At 44.5% G+C, this 27678-nt stretch overlaps 1 protein-coding gene across 2 annotated transcripts in view; it reads left to right on the top strand.

The window, feature by feature from the left end:
- Srgap1 (SLIT-ROBO Rho GTPase activating protein 1) overlaps positions 1 to 27678 on the top strand; it is a 274372-nt gene that overhangs the window by 152034 nt on the left and 94660 nt on the right. For both annotated transcript variants that reach the window (XM_085683398.2, XM_085683397.2), the window contains exon 4: positions 7317 to 7379. In XM_085683398.2, the coding sequence (XP_085539524.1) occupies positions 7317 to 7379 (63 nt within the window). The remainder of the gene's footprint in view (positions 1 to 7316; positions 7380 to 27678) is intronic.

Below are 27678 nucleotides of genomic sequence, written 5' to 3'. Positions count from 1 at the left end.
TCACTTATTGCCAAGGCTAGCCTCAAATTCATAGCAATCCTCCTGCCTCAGTCTTCCACATATTGCTATCATAGGTGCCCCGTTCTAGTTTTGGTGTCAAGGAGAAATATCTTCTGCCAGGTAGGAGAGACTCCTGAAGAAACACTGCACACGCTCGCCCGAGCCTGGACTCAGGCCGTTAAACCCAAGGGAGAAACCCTTGTCCTTGCCTTCACAGTTTATGTGAGCTAAAGGGCTCTATTAACGTAGAGACATTCGAATGAGGTCTAGAATGTTAAAAGCAGACACTCTGTGGAAACATGACCCTGACCTCTTTACCCAGAATTTATATTCCAAATAAGCAAGTGTGAGACACTAAAATCCTTTGAAACACTCATTAAATATTTCATCTGCTTTTCCCCGTCTCCCTCACTCCCATTCTGACTCAGCAGAAGGCCAGCATTCCTGGGTTGGTCATCTCGATATATTTATTTTAAAACTCCCTCCACGACAGGCAAAAACCCTCTGAGTCAGCCATTTAATCCAACCACTGGGTCGCTTGATTAATTGCTCAGTGTACCCACATCGCTCCTATTAATTATGCCCTGTTGTTCTGTCGTCTCCTCTCCTTTCTGGAATGTTCCAGCCATATGCCTATAGGTCTCTAGTAGCAGAGGTCTGGCCAGCACCCACCACCAAATGGCACTAACTCCAACACTCTGTACAGAATGCTGCTCTAACGTGTGCCAAGGCGTGAGTTTGTTCTCCCGGGGCTCGTGATTTGGAGGACTGGAGCTCAGTGTGGACCTGGGAGAGGAGGCGGGCTGCTGAGACACAAGGCCTAATGGAGGGACCTGGGGAGGGGGTGCCCAGGAAAGGGATTAAAGTTACCCTGGTGGGACTCTTGTACACACATGCTGTTTTTCTTCCCAGCTTCAGGTACTTGTCATTTTGCTAGAGCAACAGAAAAATAAGCGAATGCAGCTTGTCTGGTTCCTCTGTGGGGCAGGGGGCAGATCTGAACTCCTGTACCCCTGTAATTCCGTTGAGGGAATAAAGGAAATGTCGTTAGCATGATAACTTACGTTCAGTGCTTAATAAGGGTCAACCCAATAAAACCCTGTGGCATAGAAAATATTCAGTATCTTTTTTTTCCCCCAGTGGGGGAGAAAATCTAAGACCTCTGAAAACCTATCTACTGACTTTCAAAGTAGTTTGAACATAGGCAGTTTGATTTGAGACTCTAAATTTTTAATTACCAGTGTGCCCGGGGAATGGTGATAAGTGAGTTAATCGTGACGTCACCATGAAGGGAAGGCCTGATTTGTCTCTGGGGAACAACGTGCAAGAATGATTTCAGAGCAGCATGTAGGGTTGTGTCTGGTGGAGGGAATAAAGCAGAGTCAAGGCAGTGTACAGAACCGGGGAAACACAGAGGCCAACACAGCAGTGACCAGGCGAGGTGTGGAGAATGAAGGAGAGAGGTGCCCTGGTTGTCTGTCAGCCTGGCGGACACCCTAGGCATAGCTGGGAAGAGGGACTCTCGACTGAGGAACCGTTCCCATCAGACTGGTCTGTGGAGGTAATGGTTGATGTAGGAGGGACAGTCCACTGTGGGCGGTGCCACCCCTAGGCTAGTGGTTTCAGTTTCTATAAGCAAACTGAGCAAGCCATGCAGACACGCCAGTAAGCACCACTGCATTCCTCTGTGGTCTCTGCCGCAGTTTCTGCCTCCAAGTTCTTGCTTGCATTCCTGCCCTGCCTTCCTTTCATGGTGGACTGTAAACTGTGGCATGAAACAATCGCTCCCCCTGCTGCCCTGGGCATGGCTTTATCACAGCAATGGGAGCCAAACTATGACAGAGGGAAAGGTATGATGAGGCAAGACATCTCTGAACCATCCTAAAACATCCTACAAACAGTTCCAGCCAGAGGAGACATAGATTTTTCTTATTTCTAATGACAGACAGAAAAATTAATCGGCCAGAACAGATGAATTAGTAACCATCACTTCAAGAAGAAGCACCAAGTGAACCTCAGCTTTCTGACTTAAGGAAAGAATATCCTTGTACTGAAAGCAGCATGCATTTAAAAAGAAAACAGCCTTCCAGCATGTGTTGAGAGACTGAAACTCAAATTTTAATCCTTCGAAATCTCATGTCCGAGAAATGCCTTAAAGCAAATAGCACAAAATGCAACTGAACACATTAGTGAGACTGAACTTCTGTGCAAACAGCTGGCCACCTTGGTCCTCCCTGAAGTGACCACTTCAGACTGAATGGATGTGATTGGCCTGCCCTAGCCTATAGAAATGGCGTGTTCCTGCTCTCTGCCTCCTAGGCAACAGCTTCTTCTTCCAGAACTGCCTATGCATCCTACACCTTCATTCTGTAGAGCTTAACAAAAAGGCTTTGTGCCAACCCAAAAGCTATCTTGGAACAGATACTGAAGTGGGATGCGTGCCAGGAACCCACCCAAATGACCTTGAAAAAGTACTGCTTCATTTCTTGCTGCCAACCTTCTGTGTGCATTGTCCTGAGCTCACTACAGCGTCCTACACACCACACGATTGCATAATTGACACCCTTCCCCACCTACTGAGCTTTGGCCCTTTAGTTTGGATATAGAATTACTTTTCTCTGGGTGGTGGTGGCGCACGCCTTTAATCCCAGAACTCGGAAAGTAGAAGCAGGTGGATATCTGTGAATTCGAGGCCAGCCTGGTCTGCAAAGTGAGTTCCAGGACAGCCAGGACTGTTACACAGAGAAACCCTGTCCAGTGGCTTTCATGTAATAGATAATGCCTATAAAGGAAATCATATACTTATCAATTAAATTTTAGTAATATCAGATTTCTAATCTGTAATGAATATTGTCTGGTTTTTAGGAGAGTAGACAGCAGAAAAATTATGAGTTGAGAAAAAACTCTTTAGAATACTAGCTTTGTTGAGATCTTTTATTCTTGATTTATATTTGCATTAAAAACAGCACCATTCTTGTCTTTTGTCTTTTTTAAAACCACTGTGTTGAAATTTTAAATTATCCTATGATTTATAGCATTCATCATTCATGTGTTTCTTGTTTTGTACCTATAAATCGAATGATTACAGTATGGGAAACTTGTATGTTAGTACTGATAACCATCTGAAATTTAAAAAAAAATAAGGTATGAAAAAGTGAGCCCCTCATGGAGCTGAGGCAAAATTGTAAATTTATAGTCAGCCTTGGCTACACAGCATGTTTAAGGACAGCCTGGGCTAAATTGGGAAACCTTGTCTTAAGGTGAAGTCAAATAAACTAAATTATCGCATGATTGGTGAGAAATGGAGAAAACACTGGAAGTGCTAGCGTAAGATGGAAGGTGTGTGCTCCTGGGTGGCTGTGGTGAGCTGAGTTATTGGGACTCTGAATGTGATACAAACACATGAAAAAATATGATAGCTAAAAAAAAGTAGAACAATATACTTGATTATGATAGAACAGTCATAGCTCAGACCCGTGTTAGATAAACACACTTGAAGGAAAGGCGTATGTCGCGATGGTGGTTGTCCCTCGTTTCTCATGTCCTTCAACACACATCATTTTCAGCATGAAAACGGAGTAAAAGCCCTGGAAACGTTCACTGTGAATTTGTTCTTGATGTATCTGAAATATCAAAGTTCAGAGTTTAGAATTTACCCCTGGGTTTATATTGGAGACATTTAACAAGTGTTAACGAAATTTCTCTTCCGTTGGATCAGACTCCCAGAACTCTGTCAAAACATCAGAAGACTGAACATCACTTCAATTCCTGTAGTCGTAGTTTGGGAAGAAGTGGTCTTTCCTAACTGTTTCTAGGGGGCTCTGAGCAATCAAGGGGCTCTCCTCCTCTACGGAAAAGTAACCTTAGCCACCTTCACTCAGATAGCAGAAAAATCATCTCATCCCTGGAAGGTATAATTTGTTAGTATTTATCTTATACAGAAGGAACAGTCATTCCCTACTTAAGATCTGTGTCATTTTTTTTAAGGTAATAGTTCTTGCTCAAGTGTCAAGGGTCAAGTTTCACTTTTAGTGAAATAGGACCCAGGTGCATGACCCTGCTGAATTTTGATGACCTTCGACATCCAGAAATGTTCTAAACACTTATTATTTTATATGCTAGCTAAGCAATAAGAAGTTTATCCGTCTAGGGTTCCTAGATTCTATGGTGCTCCAGCTACTGTTCTGATTGAAGAAGTGATGTTGTAGGTGTCTGGAGTGTACTTCGGTTGTGACAGTGATCAGTGGGAGCCATGTTTTGACTGGAGTGAGGGGGAGTAAGATGAAGTGACCCTTGTAAGGTTTCCATGCCGTGAGAATGGGAACTGTGCCTGCAGCCTTCTCGTTAGCTAGTGATGTTGTTCCGGCCCGTGTATCTCTAAATACAAAGATCTGGATTCGTGTTTCTCACAAGTCACATAAACTAGTGCTGTTCAAAGCAGCCAGCTCCTTGCTGATCCCTAAAAACACAGGAGTAGTGGCGAACCCCAGTGCACTGACTCACGAGGCTGAAGAAGCATGATTTGGGGGTTCAAGGCCAACACTGACTATATAACAAGACTTTGTCTCCTAAAGAAGAAATACATGATGGTAGGAAGAGAATGGTGAATTGTGAGTTTGCCTGCTAGGTCAGGACAGGTTTAGATCTTAAATCAGTGAGCAAATAGAAACGATGATACTGTGTTCTGGGGATAGCTCCCTACTGAAAGCAATGCTCTACCAGCTTGCCACAATCGCTAAAATTACCACTAAAGACAGGTCCTTAAAGGTCTCGTTCATAGAATGTATAGTCACATTGACTTCAGGGGTTATCAGTTTTCTGGTATATGCTTCATTAATTCATCCATTGTCACTAGCAGCAGGACCCCCAAGGGTACAGAGCTTAGGAAGCTAAGTTGAGTCCATGTCCACGATGAGGCGGTAGGGAAAATGCATGCTGGAACACAGTACTTAGGGGCCTTTCAAAGTTAACAGCCATCTGGGGAAACTAAAAACCCAGGGCCATGGGGAGTGGTATCAGCATCAAATCAGACAGTTTCTAAGAAGCACCTCTTACGTGGAGGTCAGTGGACTTCAAATCAAAGAGTTGCCCTTCATCTTATAGATCACAGACTGAGACAGGCAGCCAAGGTCTCTGAGGAGTCAAAATGGGTTTTCTGACTCTTGAGCCCTTCCTTTTAAGCATTGTGACATACTGCCTCCTAAACACACACACACACACGGGGGGGGGGTCTCATGAAAGGTGAAATTAAAATGCAAGTGTAGCCCAGGTTTCTCCTACCCCATCACCTGAAATCTTGTACAGCATGCCAAGAACCACCCTGCTTGTTCTAGGATGTGTAGCCAAGGGTTACATGGATGACCCACAGAGCCTCAAGCTAAGCCTTTACTCTGACCTTAAATATACTGGTGTGAGATTAATTGAACCGGTGGGATTTTTTTTCTGTTATTGTTTGGAAATCTTAGCCAAGATATATTTTCTTTTTGGACTTGCTACTTGAAACGTGGGTAACTGAGCAGGACTCCTTGGTGGCCTTTGATCCCATTAGAGAGTTTAAATCGATGGCCCAGTTCTTTGAATGAAACCTGATATTAAAAAAACACCAAGCTGAAGTCACAGGAGATTGTAGTATAATGCGTACGTTTGGAGTCCCTACTTGGGGGGATAGAGTTCCGGGAGACTATATTAGCCCACGTGTGCGTTCACTTTTACTCGGGAGTGATTCTTAGTCTCCACATATTTATTTAACAGAAGAATATTTAAAATTCCTAAATCCAATTTATAGCCTTAGACCCTGTCAGAACCTGGCATATGCAACGCTGTCCAGGAGCCCAAGGAAACCCAGTGATGAAGGCGGCTGGTGAATCTGAATCTCTCAACATTGTGTGAATCTCAACATTGTGTGACTCTCAACATTGTGTGACTCTGATGTTTTCTTCCCGTGCCATTTTATCACCCATGAATCTTCATTTCAGCAGTTTGGTCTTTGCTTCTTCTTGAGGCCTACACCAACAACCTCCCCAAAATAGACAGATCCGATTTGACCTGAGTCCCAGTTTCTAAAGACTGGCCATGGTCATCTCTGCTCCACGGTGGTCTGCAGGTGGTCTTGGTAGCTATAGCAACTGCTTCGCTCCCCTCAGACATAGCAGTTCTGCTTTCTCTTGGGGTCATCAAAGGCTTTGCTCAGAGTTTTCTGTGCACCTAGCCAAGACGGCCAGGTTGGGTGAGATTGATTAGGAGCCATCTTAAATCCTATGTCCTAGGTACCCACTCACAGGTGGCATGGGAAACTGTACAACCCAGTGTGAGAGCCAGCAGTGGTACCATCTCACATTATAGATGGAGCCAACCACACTCTGCATTCTCCATAGATGACTACGGGATGAACCCCAGATAAACACGTGTGGCTCTGATTCCTGTAAAATAAACAGCTTGAAGGAAAACAATACACAAGCATCCCACCATCAGTCTCTGGATAGGCGGAGAGAGGCGTTAGCTCTGGTGTTTGGTCTTCATAAAAAATAAGACAGATGTAGAAGTGTGTGGACCTTACGTGACCTTGCTGTCGGGCAGCTTCAGAAGTGTTTTCTTAAATTGTAGTGACCCCGAAGAGTTCATTTCCTCTACCTTTGCTGTTTGGGTCATCGCCACCGTAGAATGCAGTGTGATTATACTGACGAGGAAAGCAGATTGTTCAAGCTCACCCTTTGGAGCTTATTCTCCACTTATTTTCCTGTGGGTGTGTGTAGGGTGTTATGGGGTGCGCATGTGCCATGTTGCGCATGTGGTCAGAGGATGGGTTTGTAAAGTCAGTTTTCTCCTTCCTCCTTCATGTGGGCAAACCCGAGACCTTAGGCTTACGCCGCAAGTGCCATCTCGCTGGCCTCTGGTTTTTGATTAAGACAGTGGCTCAGGCTGGCCTGAAACTCCCTGTCCTCCTCCCTCATTCTGCCTAATGTCAGGATTATTATAGGCACAGCCATGCCTGGCCTGCCGCTCACCTCAAAGCAAGCATGACGCTTCACCTTGTGTACACATTACCCACTCTCCCACAGGGTCTGACATGACTGCTGGGGGAGCCACCCAGGCTGCCCCTCCACCTGTCCCTGCACATCACACAGAGACCGTCGGCCATGCTCCTCAGTATGAGAAACAGCTTTGAGGCCGAAGGTGTTTTGTGGTATTAAGGACACATTGGCTTTCTATTATGTTTTATACATCCTGCTAGCTTCAGTTAGTGGTCTTTAAAATATGTGAAATTTAAGAACAAAATTTCTCATATTGTAATGTTTTTCTCCTTTTCTTCTTTGTAGAGCAAGGAGATTGCATTCCAACTGCATGAGGACTTAATGAAGGTTCTTAATGAGCTCTACACGGTAAGTCCATAGTCTGTCTTCGCTCGTGGGCTTCTGCTTTGTCTTCCTGGTCTGTGGGAGCTGCTTGTTTTAGAACTCCCTCCAAGTGTTGATGATCTTTGTAAAATCTGGACTGAGGTAGCCATGTGCTCAGCACATTCCTCCGCCCGTCCCTCCACATTTAGAGACCGTATGAGTGTGTGCACACGTAGCATGCACACACGTGGTTAAGTAGTTTAAGAAAGCAGAATATAGAGGCTCAATTAGACATGTTTTAACTGGTTGGATGAAATGAGACCTGCTCTCAATTTTTGAATATTGAGTTTAAAATTGCCATTCTTAGATGCAAGTTGAGGCTTGCTTTATTATTGGTGCTTTCGTGTCTGCCTTTCTCTTGCTTGTTTGGATCTTGCAGGGTTGGGGAGTGACCCTTGAGACCCTTGTGTACCAGGCAAGTCTCTGCTCCTGAGCTGTATCCTAAGCCTTTCTTTTTCCTTCTCCTCTATGCCCCTCTTCCATTTCAGTTCAGTTGGTTATTTGGTAATGACACCACACTAAGATTATTGGGGTTTTGTTTTGTTTTATTTGCATGATATCTTTATGTCCTTCCCTATAATAATTTGCTTTATTTGACTTACATTTCATTTAGGGTACTTAAAGGAATACTTTAGTAATAATACTTAAGGTAATAATAATAATACAATAATTATTTTATTTGAGTTGCATTTCACTTAGGGTACATATATCATTATAAGAAATTAAATAGTATAAAACCACTTTATTTTTTAAACTACTAATATTTTTCTTAATTTACAATTATTTGTTCCTAAAAAGACAAGTGTGTAAAATGTAATTTGATAAATTACATTTCTTTAATGCTTACTGATTAAGGGAGTTTTTTTTTAACTAATTAAGCTTTTAAAAAAATAAATAACATTTTTATAAAATGCACTAAGGTTTTTTCTTCAGATTTATTTTTATTTGTGTATACATGTGTCCATCTGAGCACATATTATATATGTACCTGTGCCAGGCAAGCGTAGAAAAGGGGTCAGGTCTCCCGGCTGAAGTTGCAGGCAGTTGTGAGCTGCATTGTGGATCTGGGAACTGAATTCAGGTCCTCTACAATAGTGGCAATCACTCTCAATTCCTGAGCCGTCTCCCAGACTCTTTTCTAAGATTTTATTTAGCAGAGAGTGGATTTTCAAGATCGTGTTTCTCTGTAGCTTTGGAGCCTGTCCTGGAACTCTTTGTAGACTAGGCTGGCCCAGAACTTGGAGATCCGCTTGCTTCTGAGTGCTGGAACTGAAGGCATGTGTCACCACCGCCCTGCTGATTTTTGTATCTAGATGATATTGGGGAGTTGTTATATTTTCTATGAACATAATAACTATGTTTTTATAGAGCACATTTGCTGCATTTTTTTATTTTGAATTGAATAGATGATTTCTGTATGTTAATTTCTCCTTCAGAAACTTTGATCTACATGCAACCTGCAGAACTTCCATGTTAGCAGGTCTAGCCGTATACCTGGAGTCACATAAAACGTCATCACCAGATAGATCCAAGACAAGCCTGTTGGGCAGCTTGGAGATGTAGTGGGGAGGTGGTGTAACTTCTCCAGTATCTCCTAGATCCTTCTGTCCACTGGGCCCTGGGTGTTAGATCAAGGCCACTGAGACACATCCTCAGAACTCTAATCAACATCAATCTGAAGTCTGAAGGTCCTAGAAAAGGTGACCAGAAATTGGATGGCCTTGTCAGTCATTTAACCCCTCCGAGTCAGTGGGGGAATTAACAGATAGATGGGAAAGGCAATGGCATATCATCTGTAGATCTTTTTGAACTCCTAGAAAGAAAATTCACTTTGAAGAGCATGCTCAGTGAAAACCAGAGGTCACCTTCTTCCTCTTCCCACCCACCCCTCACGTATGCACACTGCACCACACACACACACACACACACACACACACACACATACAGACACACACACAGACACACACAGGTACAGACTCACACACAGATACACTCACATACACAGGTACAGACTCACACAGACACATATACACAGGCATAGATACACACACACACAGTCACACATACACATACTCCATACACTTACTTTTAAAGGAGCTGTTGCTTGGCCTCTTCCTATACTTTACACTATAGACACACAAATCCTGACTTGTCCAAATGAAATCTATGCATTTTTCATATTCAGTTCATATTAAGAAAGAATGAAAGCATAGGATAGTGGAACATGGGTTTAATGATTATGGTTTAACCACTGACCAGTATTTGCTCAGGAACAAATAACCTTCTGGTATCTTATGAAGAATTTTGAACAGCTGATAACGTTATATTGGTCACTGAAGTAAGGGCATAAAGTACATAACCCCAGGGAATTTGGTTGCTGTTTAATTTCCTAGTCAGACAAATATTCGTTTCTCCTTTGTTCACAAACCCTTGAAACTCCCTGGGAGCAGGAGTGAACATTTGGGAAATGTATTAACTTATTTGTGCGTAGACGGTTTTAAGCTGCAGTCAGGCTCCTAGCAGGCGACAGTCTTAGCATGTGCCCTGGCTCTGACCTGTTGCCCCCATCATGCTTGCTGATTACTCAGACACTGCAGGAGGCTTTGGCTCATAGCGTGTAACTGCTCAGGAAAACAGAAACGGATGCTTTATAACCACCCAAAATCACCCACCCGTCAGACAGAGCTGAATCTCATCGGCCCAGGTTCTATGGGGATGCCATAGCATACAATATAAACCTCCGATCAATGGATAACGGGCAAGCTATGTAGAGCGTAGAGCATGGAGCCCTGGAGTTCTGAACAGGAGAGAGGAGATTTTGGCTTAAGACACTTCTGAGAGAGGTGTCCTTGGCATTTTGTCGCTGTGCTGACAGACACCTGAGAGAAACATTTGAAAGTGTGGAAGGATTATTCTGGCTTATGGTTTCGCTTGAGTTCGTGGTTGCATGTCTCCATTGCTGTGAGCCTGGACAAGAGCAGAGCTAGCTTACATCCTGGTTACTGGGATGCAGAGAAGTGAGCTCCTGTCCGCACTAGTGAGCTTCCTCATCCTTCCTCTTCTTGTCCCACAATTTGTTCTGTCACATGATTGCCACCCACAGCTGGGTAAGCATTCCCACCTGCCTTAGTCATCTCTGGGCACACCCTCATCGGCACACCCAAGGGTCTCCTTTGGTGGTCTTCTAGGCAATCTTCAGTCCAATCAAGCTGTCAGTCAAGATCGAACCATTTCAGGAGGAAGGGTCTTGAGGATGTGCAAGCTGTGTTTGTCCCAGTTTGCCTTTATCAGCAAAAACATGGACTCAAAATGGGTTCAAGCCTCTAGTTGGATTTTTAGACTCCATGAGGGACAAACCAAAGCCCTTAGTTTGGCCTTGAGTAACAGAGATGCTAGAAATAATAGCAGGAATGCATTAGAAGTTTATGCTTTCTCCTAAGAGTTTAAAGATTGCAGCACAGGGCTGATATCCAGAAAACCCTTCGGGAACCAGGCTGCATCTAATCTGTTGTTCAGAGAAACTCAATTGCAGCATCCGTCCTTGGAGCTGCAGATAGTTACAGGAACTCTAGCCTCTGTATTCCTGGAAACAGAACAGAGAAAGGGAAGATCAGGCCCCCAGCTATCAGGAAGACCTGATGGAAATCCTCCATTATGTTTTCCCGTGTCTCTCTTTGGCCAGAACTCAGAATGGTCCCTGGGAGCCTCAAGGACATCGGGCAATTGCAGTCTCTTGCCAGCCAGTTTATTGCTAACCTTTGTTTGTGTCTTTGTTTTACGGGGATTTTGTTCACTTGGAAGAAAAAGGAAGTTACTCATAGCTAGTCATATCTCCCAGAGTGCTAACATTTATTGCAGACTTACTGTGTATGTACCTGGAATTGTGCTAGCACATTACATGATCTCCTCAGCATTGCCGAGGTGGTTATCTCATTATCCGGATTCTGTAGTTGTGGAACCTAAGGGCGAAGAGAGGCTTGCCCTGGCTTGCATAGTCTCCAGTGAAGGAGGAGCTCAAGCCACATCTGGCTCCAGAGCCCTTACTGCCTCTTTGTCTCTGTTGCTGTGGTCTAGGGAATCATCCTGAAAACACATAACTAAATGTTATTGTCTCCCCCAAATAAGGATAAATTAATTTATCACCTCACCATTTGTACTTGTTTATAGGAATCAGTAGAATTAATGTTGCTTTAATTAAAAATGTAAGGGAAAAACTGAACATGTGTCAGGATGGCAAACTGTAGTGCTTAGAAATGTTCATCTAAACAGAGAACAGACAGAACTTAGTGGACCAAAAAGTGAGAGGGTAACCCAGGATCCTCAAACTCTGGATCTGGGTCTTGGCTGCTAATGTACTTCCCAAGTTGAGCGTCTGACTAAAGATAAAGGTCAGAATCAACAATGTTGTTGATAGTGGGGTCAGGAAACAAGCAGTAGTGTGTCATGATGAAACAGCAAAGACCAGACAGGCCATCAACAGACTTGTGCTGGGACCCCAGCTCCGGGCGTTGCTATTTGTATAGTCCTGAGAAAGCAATTCACCTCTCTGAACACACAACCAGTGGGGCGGTGAAGCTGCACGTGTGAGTGAGTGTGTGTGAGTGTGTGTGTGTGTGAGAGAGTGTGTGTGGAAGTGTGTGTGCGTGTGCATGTGAGTGTGTGTGTGTGTACGCGCATGTGCGCGCATGTGTCTATGCACACGTGCAAAATAATCTTGAGACAAGATCTCATGTCGCCCAGGTTGGTGTCGAACTCATTCTACAGTAGAGGTTGAGACCTTGAACACCTAATAGGAAACAGGAGTGTAGTCACCTTCCGAGTGCTGGGGTAGCAGATGTGTGTCACAAAGCTCAGTTTAGTTGACTGTCACAACTGTGGAGAATGAAAACATCCCAGGATCTTCAGCTGGGAAACTGGAGACACAAGGTATAGTTTCTAGTCTGAGCCCAAACGCCTGAGAAAACCTAGACGGCTGTAAAGTCCAATCAAATTCCAAGCGTGAGAACAGAGTTCAGTGCCTCAGCCTCAGGCTGCCACACAGCAAGTGGATTGACCGTTTCCCAGCTGTCTCATTCAGTACAAGCCGTGGATGGATTGCATAAGAAGACCTAGATGTGATGGGGAGAGCAATCTGTTCTACACAATGTTCTGGCTAAAGGGATAATTTCAACTAGAAACACTCATCAGACACAGACCTACAGTGATATTTAACAAAATAACCAGGTAGCCTGTGACTTTGTCAGGTTGGCACTTAAAATTAGCCACCATAGCATCTAACAAAGCTTCAGAGAAGCAGGGGGATGGGTGGCTATTAAATCACAGCTCTCCTACCTTTGCCTCAGTTTCTCATCTGCAGCAGCAATCACAATAATACCCAACTCTTAGACTTACTATAAAGAGTGAGTGTTACTAAGACAATTATTCATTCAAGACATTTTGACCCTTTTCCTGTGCCAGGCACTCTTCCATACCCTGGAGAGAGAGCCAGGAATGCAAACAGACCAAGTTCTAGTGGGGAGATAGAAACAGCAGAGGCAGGTGAATGAGGTACCAAGAGCAAGAGAATATTCAGGACTGCGGTAAACACCTGCCCGTTAGTGTCGCCCTCACCGCTGTTCTCTTGGTCATCAGTAGGGCGTGGATGGTACCCGTCCTTGTCTGCCTCACGGCTTAGATGTAGAGATCAGGAACAATGTTGCCGGTATCGTGGGTGTTTTTATATTATGCAAATTGTCTTCCTTCTCCATACTGTTTGGGGCCAGGTCAGGCTTTGGAATATTCAAAGCACTTAAGCTCCAAAAAGTTTCAAAGTGTAGAATTTTTAAATATCAGGCTAACACACTAAATTTGGGTGTTCCAGATTTAACTGGTTTGTGTGTGGGGGGGGTTGTTTTGTTTTAGAGTGAATTTTGTTAAAAACTAAAAACATGGAAGGTAATTTGTGGTGGCACACACCTTTAATCCCAGCACTTGTGAGGCAGAGGCAGCCGAATCTCTGAGTTCAAGGCCAGCCTGGTCTACAGAACAAGTTCCAGCATAGCCAGGACTGTTTCACAGAGAGACCCTGTCTTAACACTGCACCCCCGGCCAAAAAAAGAGAAGAAAACTACATTAGTAATAACAGGACTGTGCTCGGGAATTTAACCTATGACACAGAGTTAGAGGGAGCATTCAAAACCAGACTGCCTTCAATCAGCCCATTAAGGGCTTTGTCCCAATACCAAAGCCCCCCCGAAAGGTTAAGTTATATGTTATAAACTTATGATTTACAATGATTTGTCTTCTGTTAATGTTCCTTTACCTTCCATAGACTCTGTGGCATTTTACAAAGCTGGGTTTAGTGTGAACTAATTCTAACAGAGATGAATGCAAGCATCAGGTGGTTAATTTGTGTCACTGACCCCGCTCACTTTGTGTGTGTATCAGTGGCCTGTGCCTGAGTAGCCATGCTCAAGAAGGAATCCACCCTCAAGTTCTGTTAAATCACCAGGAAGAGAACTGAGCCACCGAGGTGTTACCCACCCTGAGTTCAGGCGGACTCATCACAATGCTGATTTCACATAGCAGTCCCGTGACGCAGGCAGACCGAGGCTCGGTTTTACAAGCAGGGACTGAGACTGAATAATTAGCTCAGGTCCCACAGACAGTGAATGACTCATCTAAAATCTAATCCCAGCTCTTTCTCCAAAACCCATCAATCCCCATTGGACCACTCTGCCTTAGAGAGGATGCCAAGAGAAGCAGAAGGAGAAACTCTGTGTGTGTGTGTGTGTGTGTGTGTGTGTGTGCCTGTGCGTTTGTGTCTGACTGACCTGAAGAACAGAGGAATTCAGAAGTAAAACATTTTTTCCTTTTAAAACCTTGATAGAGTTTCTAAAACTATTATGTGGGTTACTGAGCTGGTAGATAAATTCCTTTGTCTATTCAACTTTAGTGTTAGTGTGTGTCCACTTAGGGAACCTTAAAAGCATTGCCTTTCATTTAGCTTGAACATGGTACCTGTCCATGCTGTCTGTTAAATATGTGTTTGTTCAGACAATGATTATTGCTGAGATCCACTGTCTTGATCCATTCACCTCTGTTTCTTCCTTCTTCGAATCCTTTTTGTCTGGGAACATAAATGGCAGATAGACACTCTTCTGGACAGCATCCCAGAGGCTCTCAGGAGCTCACACAGGGAGTAGCTGTGAGAGGCACGTATGAGGACGGTGTCCACCCTGGCCTTCACATGTGTGTGAAGCTCATAGCCCTTGAAAAATGTTAAAATACAAAGACTCATCATTGTGTTATCAGGAATAAGGAGGATGGTGCTGTTATTTTGAGCCTTTGGAAATTTGGCCTCAGAGAACTGTGAAAGGAAGCCTCCCATTGGTCTTACAAGCTTACAAACCTGGAGCCAACAGACTCCCACAGAAGCATGCCCCAGGCAACGTTAGAGGTTCCCAAAAAGATTTTTTTCAGAGAGCCTCAAAGAACTTTTTTTCCCCATGAAGTGTTTCTTTTACCTCTGGGCATTTTGAATACTTGGAATAGATTTCTGTAATGAAAATGCAAATTCATTCCTTTGAGATGAACTACAAAAAAAAAAGGGCTGAGCCCCTGAGTAAAACCCTGAACAGACGGAAATAAGGAGAAAGGAATATATCAAAATCTCCCACCTGGAAACCCTCGTTGGAACATCACATTCCCAGTGAAGGGACCTGGAAAGATTTCCCAAAGCATCCTGTTTAGGAATCATGGACAGTGAGCTCTTTCCAATGTGTCTGTCCCTCGCTTTGATACCTGAGTGGAAACAGAAAGGTGTTGCTATGATATGGCTTTCGGTCAAGAGAGTTGACTTTCAGGGGAGGTGAGCAAACCTCTCTATAAAGTCCACATCTCAAGGATCTCTGATGCCCGTCTGGGAACATCTCTACAGGGTGCTATTTAAGACCCTCTGCGAGCTAACGATGCTCATTCCCCACTTCATTCCTGCCGAGATTTTTCATGTATTAATATGATTTGAAAATGGCTTTTGGTTGGTGCTTCTCAACCACAGATACACAGACACAGCTGTGGCAGTCTATGTGAGCAATATGAACTTGCTTTCCCCAAAACTATTTGGCTTGGAAGTAAAAAAGAAAGTGCATGTTTTCCTAAAAAATTATTTTAAACATTAAAAAAAAGTTTTATAATTTGGATGTTTGTCAACAACAAAATATTTTACCCAAACTGTTATATTTTGAAGCATAGAATTATGGCTTTTAAATTATTAGAATCCACTAATGACAGACATATTAATTAGATTTATTTTTATTGGGTACCTAAGCTGTTGAGCTTTGCTTGCCATTGTTCTCCAAACCTATATATGTGTATACATAATATATAGAATATATATTATATAAATATATTATGTATATTAATACATTTCATGCTAACCAGAACATAGAATTATAGTTGAACTTTTCTCTGGGCCACCAGCTCACAAATAACAGCATGGAGGCTTCTGATTAATTATGAAAGCCTGGACTTAGCTTTTTCTTAACTAGCTCTTATAATTTAAATTAATTTGCTTCTGTTAATCTACATTTTGCAACATTGTTCAGTTACCTCTCCTCTGTTCTGTATGTCCTCTTCTTCCCAGAGTCCTCTCTCTCCTCAGAAATCACACCTATTCGCTCCTACCTAGCTATTGGACATTCAGCCCTTTATTTGACCAATCACAGTGACACATCTTCACACAGTGTAGATAAACATTCTGAAACATAGAATAAACATTTTCCCTCGATTTTTTTTTTAAATCTGAAAAATGGACAAGAAAGGATTCTCAGTAGAAAGAAAACAACTCGCTGGATAGTGGTGGCACATGCCTTTAATCCCAGCACTCAGAAGGCAGAGACAAGTGAATCTTTGTGAGTTTGAGGCCAACCTAGTCTACAAGAGCTAGTTCCAGGACAGGCTCCAAAGCTACACAGAGAAATCCTGTCTCAAAATAAAATAATAATTTTAAAAAACCAGGAAGAAAGAGAGAGAGAGAGAGAGAGAGAGAGAGAGAGAGAGAGAGAGAGAGAGAGACCAAGCAAATCAAGATCTAAGTCAATTGTATCTGGTGAGCCATTTCAACCTACCAAGGTGCACCTGGTTTCTAACCCATGTGACATTCTGGATTTAATATACCTTAGGCTAATAGGACTTGAGTACTAAATTGATCTCTAGCAATGACCGACTGAATCTGCTCGTGGTCCACCAAACCCAGGTTATTGCTCACTCAAGCCCCAGACATAATTCATGGCCAGGCTGGAAATGAAACCGGGGCTTGAATTCCAACTAGCACATAGCTTTCTGTGAGGCATGAGCCTGTCTCAGAGCAGGAGACTGGGCCAGCTCAGAGGCTTGCGGAGGGGCAGTTGTACACAGCACCATTGTAATAGCAGGTGGCCTTCCTCCTGGCTCTGGTCGGAACCATTTACATAATTAGTTCTTCAAACTCTTCTGGCAGGCAGCCAAGGCAGACAGACAGAAGTACTTTCCCTTTCCCCAAGATGACAGGAAGTCTCAGAGCAGACTGACTGCCCATTTAACCCACATGTTGTACCTTTTCATTAGCGATGGTACAGCCAAGTAGGACCATCACAGTTGACCACCACATCCATGTGGAGTCAACCAGCCATGGACCAAAAATGGTCCAGAACTGGGCATCTCTACTGGACATTTATGGACCTTGTGCTCTTGTCACGGTTCTCTGATTAACAGTGTAGTACCTATGTACCCAACATTGGCTTTGTACTGGATCGTGTAGATGATCTAGAGATGACTTAAAATGCATAGAAGGAGATGTGTGCCAGTACTCTGCCCTTTAAAGTAAAGGACTTGAGCATCCAGATTTTGTGAGGCACTGTGGAACCTGCCCCCTGGGGATGCTGAAGGACTACTGTAGCATGGTCTTAATAAAGACACAGAGTCAGATATTAGGGGTGAAAGCTCAAAGATCGGAGAAACAGAACAGAACTAGTTCTTACCTCTACGAAATCCTCAGAACGAAGGGGCCAAGATCCTGTCTAACAATCCCCAGACTGAATGCCTTGAGCTCGTATCTCCTCCTGCCTTATATTCCTCTCTCTACCCAGCCATATCCCTTCCTGTCTCCACCTCCCTAGTGCTGGGATTAAAGGTATGTGACTCCCAAGTCACATTAAAGGTGTGAGCCACCACCTCCTGGCTCTGTTTCTCTTCTAAACTGGATCAATCTTGTTTAGCTCAGGGTGGCCTTGAACTCACAGAGGACGTCTGCCTCCGCCTTCCCAGTGCTGGAATTAAAGGTGTGCGCCACCACTGCCTGGTCTCTAGGGCTAACTACTGACTTCACTTCACACTCTGATCTTCAAACGGGCTTTATTTGTGGGATCACAAACATTTCACCACAGACTACCAGTTTACATTAAAAGATGGGTGATGCCCACAGAGAGACCTGCAGTGAGGACTAAGAAGAGCCACAGTCATCCAGTGATGGGGGAGATAAGATACAGTAGCCGTTGAAGGGAGCATAAGGGTCAAAGCGCAGAGTTGGGAAAAGCCAAGTTCCATGCGTGGGATCCCCCTGCCCCCCAGTCACATCTGGGAAGGTCAGTGGCTGGACGGTTTCAAGACAGTTACTAAAAGGAGATTGTACAACAAACAAAACTATAGGTGAGGTCTGGGAAAATGGCTCAGTGGGGAAAGTGGTTGCCACACAAGCATGAAGGCCTGAATGTGGTCTCCCAGCACCCACATGAGCCACCAAGCACAGAGTCCTCTGCCTGTAATTCCAGCTCTGAGCAGAGGAGCCCGGAGGCCTAGGGCTTGCTGAGCCACCAACCTCGTAAATATTCCCGCTGGGGATTCAGTAAGAGAGCCTGTCAAGAAAAAAAGAAAGAAAGAGGGAGGGAGGGAGGGAGGGAGGGAGGGAGGGAGGGAGGGAGGGAGGGAGGGAGGGAGGGAGGGAGAGAGGGAGGGAGGGAGGGAGGGAGAGAGGGGAAGAAAGAAAGAAAGAAAGAAAGAAAGAAAGAAAGAAAGAAAGAAAGAAAGAAAGAAAGAAAGAAAGGAAAATGGTCCAGAGAGATTAGGAAGGCAACTGGCACTAACCCCTGTCCTCCACACACATGCACTTGCACACACATGTGCATATCCACATGAGCACACACACATATAGAATTAAAAAAATGGTTAAGTTCCAATCAAAAGCGGGATGAAAACTCAAAAGGTTTTCTTGCACAGACTAACAAAGGGCTGTGCTTTCTTCTTTCCTTTTGTCTTCTACACCAGCCTAGCATTCAGTTTGAGATTTGGGGAATAGGTGTCAAATTTCAGACTATTGTTCTTTAAGAGAAAAGGATTCCCTTGTAGCATTTCCATTTTAGTTAAAGTCTCAGTGCTGGGGTGACTTCCAGATCCCCACGTGTTTTGTGTGCTCAGTCAAGCATCTCCTCTCTAACCGGTCCTCACTCAGATGCCTCGCACACCCACGCAGGCCCAAGAGCTGTTTCCCTAGAGAGGGCTGTTTAAGTGGCAGGCGACTTTGAGATTCTAGTGTATTTGGTGGCCTTCTATTATACATTAGCTTTTCCCTTCAACATCTCCAGCTGCACAAAACACGTTGCTCGTTTGTTTCCCTCCCGCCCCCACTGTTCAGGGGGGCCCTGGTGGAGGTGTCTTCCGTCTACAAACAATAGGTTGTACTTGTATTCTAGTGCCTCTGAGAGCCGCGGATGAAAGCCCTTCTCAATGCACGAACTTTCTGAATGGCTCTCCCTGTTTATTACCGACTTAGTCCGCTGACTTGTGAGGCAAGGGTCAAGTCTCTTTGTAGGTCAGTTACTTTGATCCATAAAACAAAACAACACAACAACAGAAAGATCTCTTTGCGCCCCAGCCTCTCCCAGGTGTGTAGGGTATGTAAGTGAGCGTTGCCTGGGTTAGGGCTCTGTGGGACTGCAGTACAGGTACTGTGACTGAGTTCGTTCAGCTATAACAAGACTCTAGTGGCTCAGAAACAACAGACATTCATTTCTTACCGCTTGGGGGCTGAGGACAGTACAAGATCATGACAGACACAGGTTTTACTGTCTGGCTAGTCCCTCCTGGACTTTCTAGCTCAGAGCTCCTCTCTGTTTCCTCCTGTGGTGGGCAGGGCCAGTCTAAGACCTCTTTAGTAGGCAGCAATCCATTTATGACAGCCCGGCCCCATGACTTAATAGCTCCAGATTGTCGACCTAATCCCATGACCGTGGGAGTAAAGTTCTAAAATCTGAGTGAGTTTTCAGGAGGTCAACAGTCAGGACACAGCAGATATGAAGGAAAGGTGAAATGTTTTATTAATCACAGTAACAATGTATTAAACATCCACTATGCTGGGCGGTATTTATTTGTTTTGTAGCCACAACAACCTTCTCTCTATCTTATTCCTGAGATAGAGGTGCCAAAGCTAAGAGGCCAGACTAAGCTTTGGACGTGGCAGCCCTGTTTCCCGAGCTTGGTTACCTAAGTCACCCAGAAATAAAATGCAGTCTTTAAGACAGTGTGCTTGTTTTTACAGAGGGCATCTGTCTTAGGGTTTCAACTGCTCCAACGAAACACCAGGCCCAAAAGGCAAGTTGGGGAGGAAAGGGTTTATGAGGCTTACACTTCAGCATTTCTGTTCATCATCAAAGGAAGTCAGGACAGGAACTCAAACAAGGCAGGATCCCAGAGGCAAGAGTTGATGCAGAGGCAGTGGACGGAAGCTGCTTACTGGCTTGTTTCTCCTGGCCTGCTCAGCTCACCTTATAGAACCCAGGACCACCAACCCAGGGATGGCACCACCCACAATGGACTGGCCCCTCCCTCGCTGATCACTAATTGAGAAAATGCCTTACAGCTGGATCTCAGGGAGGCATTTCCTCAGCTGAGGTTCCTTCCTCTCTGATGACTCCAGCCTGTGTCAGGTTGACACACAAAAGCAGCCAGCACAGTGTCTTTACTATAAGTCTGTGCAAAGAGGCTGTGGTTTGTAAGGTCTCTGGGCCTAGAGAATGCAAGTATTTGCCATTCGTCCAAACCCCCAGAATCTGTGCCCTAAGTCAGTTAAATGGAAGGTGCTCAAAGTTACCCCCTCAGCTCTAGGGCTGTTACAGGGTTGTCTTCGTCACCTGCATGTCGTATGCATGGCTTGCCGGGCTCTCAGCAAACTTGGGAGTCCTGGGAGCAATGGTGGCTACGCAGTCCTGAGTATTCCTCTGTATGGTGTGAGGTGCTAGGCTTCACAGATGCCTCCCTTCCAAAGACCTCCGGCAGACACCGAGCCCCTTCCTCTAGTGATCAAGGACAGGTGGGAAAGACAGTCCACAAAGAAGAGATGTGTAAGCCAAAGCACTGCCCCGAAGGGAACTCCATGCCCCTACGGCATTGTAAGGATGTTGGCCAGTTTGTGATTTAAAAATGAATGTTGAACAAGCTGGGCTTTTAAAGAAATCTAGCCCCACCCCTTTGCTCATCGATAGGAAAATAATCTTGGAGAGTTTACTAGGTAAAAGTTTATTGTCATTTCATATGAGAAGTCTCTGATAGTTCCAAAGTAAGTACCTCTTTTAGCATTATACTTGCTAAATTATTTTATCGTACTTATGAAAAATCACCTTATGTGCCAAAATAACCAGCAGAAGCAAGACTAATACATCACATATCATATATATGCTACACAACATATATCACACGATGAAGTAATATATTAATAAAGTCATTGGACAAGGATTCTCTGGTAACAGAAGGGGGCGGGAGCAGTCTTTGCTGAGTACGCTTGCTCGTCAGGAGTCCCTTGGAGATGAACAGAACCAGTAACGCTTGGCCATGACTCCAAACTTTAAATTAGAAACTGCCTCTAATAGCTGTTAAAAAAGCTCAGATTAAGATTAATTTGTACAGTTTTCTCTCATTACAAATAGAAACATTTGCTTTTTAATGAGGCATAAAATAATTTATCCTTCATAAGCCAAATTACCCATTTTCCACTAAATGGTTTTATTAAAGTAGCAAAGTCTTATAAACCAATTGTAATTAATATTAACACTTTAAAATTATTGTTCAGTTTAGCATTTTGAACATGACAAACGCTCCCCTTGAACTCAAATGTAGAGAAGCCCATTGCGTCTCTGTATATCAGCCCCGCGCTGCCAAAGAATTCTGGGCTTTCCTCCCTAATGAGTCCTTGATGATTGATCAATAATCAGTTTGGGAGCTAATTAAAGTCACTAGGATGATAGATATCCCCGAGTAAGGTTCATCAATACAGCAATGAGCAAGACAGCCTGCAGGGAGGAGGTGAGTTACCAGAGCCCTCAGAGAGTTCCTAAAAAAAATCCCGTACCCCCGGCACAGTGTGGTGATCTGCTTCCGGGCTCAAGTCAGCAGAAATGGGGCAATAATTAGTATATTGTTACCCCAACTTATCTTTAGGACTAAAATTTATCCATCCTCTACCCTGATGATAAAAAACAATAACTTGCCTTTAGCTACTGGGAAGTATATTGTTTATTGTCCTGGCTGGGCTCAGAACATCCCCTGTAGGTTTAGATGTGTGAACACTTGGTCCTAGTGGGTGCTCTGTTCAGGGAGGTTTAGGGTGCAGCCTTGTTGGGGGAAGTATGTCCCTGGAGATGGGCATGAAGAGTTTGAAGACAACACACCACCTCAGTTCCCGCTCCCTGCTTCTTGCTTGGGAGCGAGATGTGACCTGTCAGCCTCTCAGCATCTCCTCCTGCCACCATGCTGCCTGCTTGCTGCCACACTTGCCCTGCGTGATGAACTCTATCCCCCGGAACCCTAGCCCAGATAAATGCTTCTATGAGCGTCCCTGGTCATGGTGTTTTATCACCTCCGTACAGTGTGTAGTTGTCACTGTTTGGAATTTTGGACTCAAATCCAGCCGCAGTTAGCATTAGAAAGGCCTAACAGACTGTGTGGACCGCCCAGGCCTTCAGAAGGGGAAGCTATGAGTCAACACAGCTCTACAAAGCTGTGCCCAGGGCACAAACTGCACACAAGGAGCAGAGAGCATGCCCACCCTGGAGTATCTGAGACTCATGAAGCCCCTTCAGGTGCACAGTTCCCGGACACGGGGAAGAAAGCATCCAGTCTCTAGCAGGGGGAATAAATACAAGGAAATAAATACATGATTTTCATACTCAGGGAATCTCTGACTTACAGTGACCTCACTTATAATTTTTTTATAATTTATTTAATTGTATTTTATGTGTCTTGGTGTGAGGGTGACAGATTCCCTGGAACTTGAGTTACAGACAGTTGTAAGCTGCCATGTAGGTGCTGGGAACTGAACCTGGGTCCTCAGGAAGAGCAGCCAGTGCTCTTAACCGCTGAGCCATCTCTCCAGCCTCTCACTTGCAGATTTTTAACTGTAGGATTGTAGGAGTAGTTACTGGAACCAGCAATATGGGAAGGAATAGTGACCCAAACGAAGTCAGCCAGTCTATCTGGAGGAAAACTGTTCTGGTCAGCTTTATTTACCAAGTTAACACAGCCTAGTGAGGTCTGAGGGAAAGTCTCCAGGAACTTGCCGGATGACATAGACCTATGGGCGCCTGCGTGGATTGTCCTGAGTACTGGCTGATGCAGGAGGGCCCAGCCTACTGTGGGCCATAGCATCCCTAGACAGACGGTCCTGGGCTGTATAAGAAACCTAAGTTAGCCTAAACGTGTAATCAAGCCTGCCAGTGAACCAGCAAAGCCGTGTTCCCCATGATTTCTGCTTCAGGTTCCTGCCTTGTATTCCTGCCTTGACTGCCCTTCAGTGATGGACTGTGACCTGGAAGGAGAAGATTAATAAAGCCTTTCTTCCCCTAAAATGATTTTTGGTCTTACTGTTTAATCACAATAGATTGGAAGCGGGGACAGACAACATCCAATTCTCTGCGATAGATTGTGTTTTCAGCACCTTTTTATATTTTGCTTTCTCTTCTCATCCTGTCACGTCATCAAAGCATCTGTCTGTCTGTCCCTCAAGCCTGAATTTTAAAATCAAGCTTTGTGTTAGATGATTCTTGCCTGAGGGTAGAGTAATGTGCTAACCACATTTAAGGGAACCGGATAAATGTAACATCCAGTAGGTCAGGTTTACTAAATGCGTTTAGACCTAGGGTATTTTATCGGCAAGAATGAGCCTACTGGGGTGGAGCCAGCCCTAGACTGCGGAGAGCCTCACTGCTCCTTAATGTCATCCTCTGCTGCCTCTAAGCTTCCCCTTGTTCCCCTTAGATTGCTGCTCAGCCTTTCTAACACTGTAACCCCTAAATACAGCTCCTTGTGTTGTGGTGACCCCCAACTATACATTACTTCATTGCTCTTTCATAACTGTCATGAATCGTAATGTAAATATCTGATATGCAACCCCTGAAGGGGTCATGACCCACAGGTTGAGAACCACTGTTAGAAGCTCTGCTCACAGTTCCTTCCAACAGAGCCTTCTGCACCAGAAGTGACTGTGATCGGCTTCCTTCCACCCTTCCACGTTTGCGCCTCCGCACCACACTTTACCTTTCTTCAGCAAAGGGTCTGCGATAGTTTGAGCTGATGAGCCCCCTAACTTCGGTCCTGTAGGGAGACCTCGTGTGGTCCTCTCTCATAGATGAGGCCCCTGCCAGAGTCAGGAAGGCTAAAGTGAGGAGCAATTTTGTAACCTCACCCGTACCGAGCCCACAACTGCTGTTCCCCAGATCAGCGCTTTCCATTAAAAATGCTGCCTTGTGTAATTACTCCCAGAATGAAGTCCTTAATGGTACACTGAGCTAAATGTCGTTATTTTCATAATTTTTATAATCCTTATAACTCCTTTTGCATACGGGCTCTCTGTCTTTACCTACATTCTGTTTCTTCTCTGCTTCTCCATCACCCTGTCTCTGGCAGGCTGGCTGTTCCTCGCCAGCAGGGTCTAGAGTACCAGTCTTTTGTTCAAAGCATTTGTATGAATTCTAAGTATAATTTGATGATAAATTCAGCCTGCCCTGCTGAGTCCAAGCCAGTGGAGCCAGGGTGCACGGCACGTTTTCTCTGAGAAGCCAGCTTCACGGACGGTCTTTGATCCTATTGCTTGTTCAACATGATTGTTCCTTTTTGTCCGTTCATTTGCTCAAAAGAGTAAAATTGCTAAAATTTCTTAGCATGCATTAGCGAAGCCACTCCTCACCCCACTCCTTTTGCCCCTTTGGAAATGGTCACTCCCTCCCCCGCCCCAATTGCGGAGAAGTCATCACATAGTATTAAAATGAGTCATTTTATGACGCTTTCCTCAAATACCAGCAGCTGGCGTCTATCGTGTGTTTGTTAGTTAATGCCTGGAACCCTCCCACAGCCCCGTCCAGGCAACAGCATTGCAATTTTATTTAACGGTGAAGACATTGGGGCACAAGTTAGATTATGTAGGAACAGAAAGAAAACCTTTCAGCCCTCCCCTCCCGGAAGTTTAATGATCCAGATCTATAAAGCAAATGTACAGTAATTTGCAGAATTACAAATTGGAAGAAAATAAAATCGAAGCATATAAACTTATTAACACACAGGTACACTAGAGCCACACAGAAGGTTCAAGTTTGAAACTTAAGCGACGTCTTAGGGGAGAGGGAACAGAGTCTGTGTGCAGTTTTGGATAGGAGTAGGTAGTTTCTGGAGGAGATGAATGAGCCTGCCGAAGAGATAACAGCCTGGGACAAAGGTCGCCTGCGCTTGGGTGTAATGTTTGACTTCAGTCCGTTCTTCGGTGTTATGAATTTTATCTTGTTGGTTCATGAAATAACGAGAAGATAAAAGGCAAGTGTGTTCCCTTTTGGCGGGTCCAATCTTGAGACAGAAGACTCCCCAGGAAAGACTGCCCCTGAAGCTGTTTCTCTAGGTAGCTGTGCTCTGTTGGAAATCTAAGTGGCGTTATTTGGTGTGTCATTTATTCTGAGCAATGGTCCTGCCCAAGATCACACAGCACGTAGGTACGGGAGCAGATCTGAACTCGGGTAGTTTATCTTATGATTCTGCACTCATAGCCAAATGACTTCTACAAAACTTACTCAGAAAATGCTGTTTTGCAAATTGATTTTGTTAATCCCAAAAGAGGCACACCGGTCCAGGGAAGGAAGATGAATTTATGAAAGCTCACCATGACAGTCCTCCTGACCAATTGTGTGTGACTTAGCCACCAGTTACTTGTCTGCCTTGGTGCCCCAAATGACAATGGGAAATGCAGTCTAGGATAGTGGTTTCTCAACCATCCTAATGCTGCGACCTTTTAACATAGTCCCTTATGTTGTGGTGATCCCCAACCGTAAAGTTATTTTTGTTGCTACTTCGTAACTATAATTTTGCTACTGTTATGAATTGTAATATAAATATCTGTGTTTTCTGATAGTCTTAGCTGACCCCTGTGTAAAGGTCATTCTCCCCCCCCCCCATTGAGAACCACTGGTATAGGGGGACTTGAATGGGAAGGAGAGCTGGAATGAGAGGGCTCTGTTGTAGATAGCGACTGACTAGCATTCATGTTGAGGACTGACTTCTCCTCATTTTGTATTCTTAATATAAATGAAACATTTTCTGCTCACTTTTCTCTCTGTATTTCTAGAGTTAAATATAAACTAATTAAAAGGACCCCTGAGAATCCTTCATCACCTAACTCCGTTCAGGCGGCCCTAACATCCACACGGTCCACTCGCACGTATACATGTGACAGACCCGTTTGCTCTACAGTATGGGTCGGCTTGCCTGTCCCTGCCCTACTGGGTCCTGTCTAGCCTCAAACCTAACACAGCCCTGGAAAGTGGGTGCTCAGTAGCTGTTAGGTAGATGACTACAAGTGTTGGGGATCAGCTTCGAGGAGTAGAGCACTAACCAGGGTAGGGGCACGGGGATTAGAAATAGTAAACAAAGATGCTAATGAAAATAATAAAACAGAAAACATAGGATAGTATCGGAAAGGAGTTCCAGGGGATACTGAAATTTGCCCCCCCATTTAATTTTCTATACACTTTTATACCCCAATACAACGGGGGGGGGGGGAGAGAAGACAAAAGACTTCTTTAACAGGATACAAAGGACAACTTGAGTGTTGAGTCATCAAGACATTAATTCATGAGAGAAAAGCATTCTGATGTTTAGGCAGTGAACCCACCCTAGACCAAGTATCCTGAGGGTAGCCACTCCCAAGGTCAAATCTCCTATTTCAAAAGAAGGAGCAGAAGTACGCTTGACTATCCTGACCATTGGTCAGGGTGGAGTGGATCTACCTGTATGGACCGTCTTAATGTCAAAGAGACCAGGTAACCACACCCTAGGTGAGGGTGTGTAGCCATACTTGTCAATAATTTTGAACAAGCTAAAACTCCGACCTTCAGACAAGGTGGAAATAAGCTCATATTTTTGGGCCTCCACATCCAAGTCAATGTATTCTGACACCCCCCCCCCCAAAAAAAAACTAGTCTAATGTCCTTTTAGTTTTATAGCTAACTGTTACCAACAGGGAGCTGACTGTGGCGTTTACACTCTTGAGGGGCTGGAAACTTCTATGAATTCACATGTTTTGTGAACATATAGCTGCCTATACAGTCAACTCCTAGAGCTTCCTCACTGGTGTGTGTGTATGTGTGAGTTTTGAAGAGGTTTTTGCTGGCCTGCCCGTCAGCATGAAACAGTAAGAAACACCTCTGCTGATCTGTTGTTGCTGTGCCTCCAGGTTCTCAGCTGCCTCTCAGATACGGCGGCCTGTGCTCTCAGCTTCAAGGCTGGACCATGGGCCGAAGCCTGCACTTTTTCCTCTCCCTCAGTGGTTCTCAACCTTCCTTGTGCTCTAACCCTTTACACAATCCCTCATGTTGTGGTGACCGCCCAAACGAAATGATAACATTGCTACTTTATAACCATAATACTGCTACTGTTGTGAACTGTAATGTAAATATCTGATAACAGGATATCTGACGTGCGAACCCCACCCCCACCCCCAAGGAGTCATGACCCACAGGTTGGGAACCTCTGCGCTACATCTTGCCTTAGAAACTGTAAGGAAGGAGGGCTACCCACACTGCCGGGGACTTTGTATATCCTACCACTAATGACAGGATAGGCTAGACTAGGCTAGGATGGGATGGGGTGGGGTGGGGTGGGATGGGATGGGATGGAATGGGATAGACTAGGATAGATTCTAATTAAGGACAAACAGGGCTCAAGGAGCTTGAGGAGCCTCCCCAGTTGGGCAGTGGGAGCACTAGAACTCAGCTGTGTTTCTTCACCAAGGTTGTCCCGA

Source organism: Myodes glareolus, chromosome 26 (genome assembly GCF_982192425.1).
Source record: "Myodes glareolus chromosome 26, mMyoGla1.1, whole genome shotgun sequence".
NCBI classification, from domain to species: domain Eukaryota; kingdom Metazoa; phylum Chordata; class Mammalia; order Rodentia; family Cricetidae; genus Myodes; species Myodes glareolus.
The sequence above is the reverse complement of the archived record's forward strand: the minus strand, read 5'-3'. Positions and strand labels throughout refer to the sequence as shown.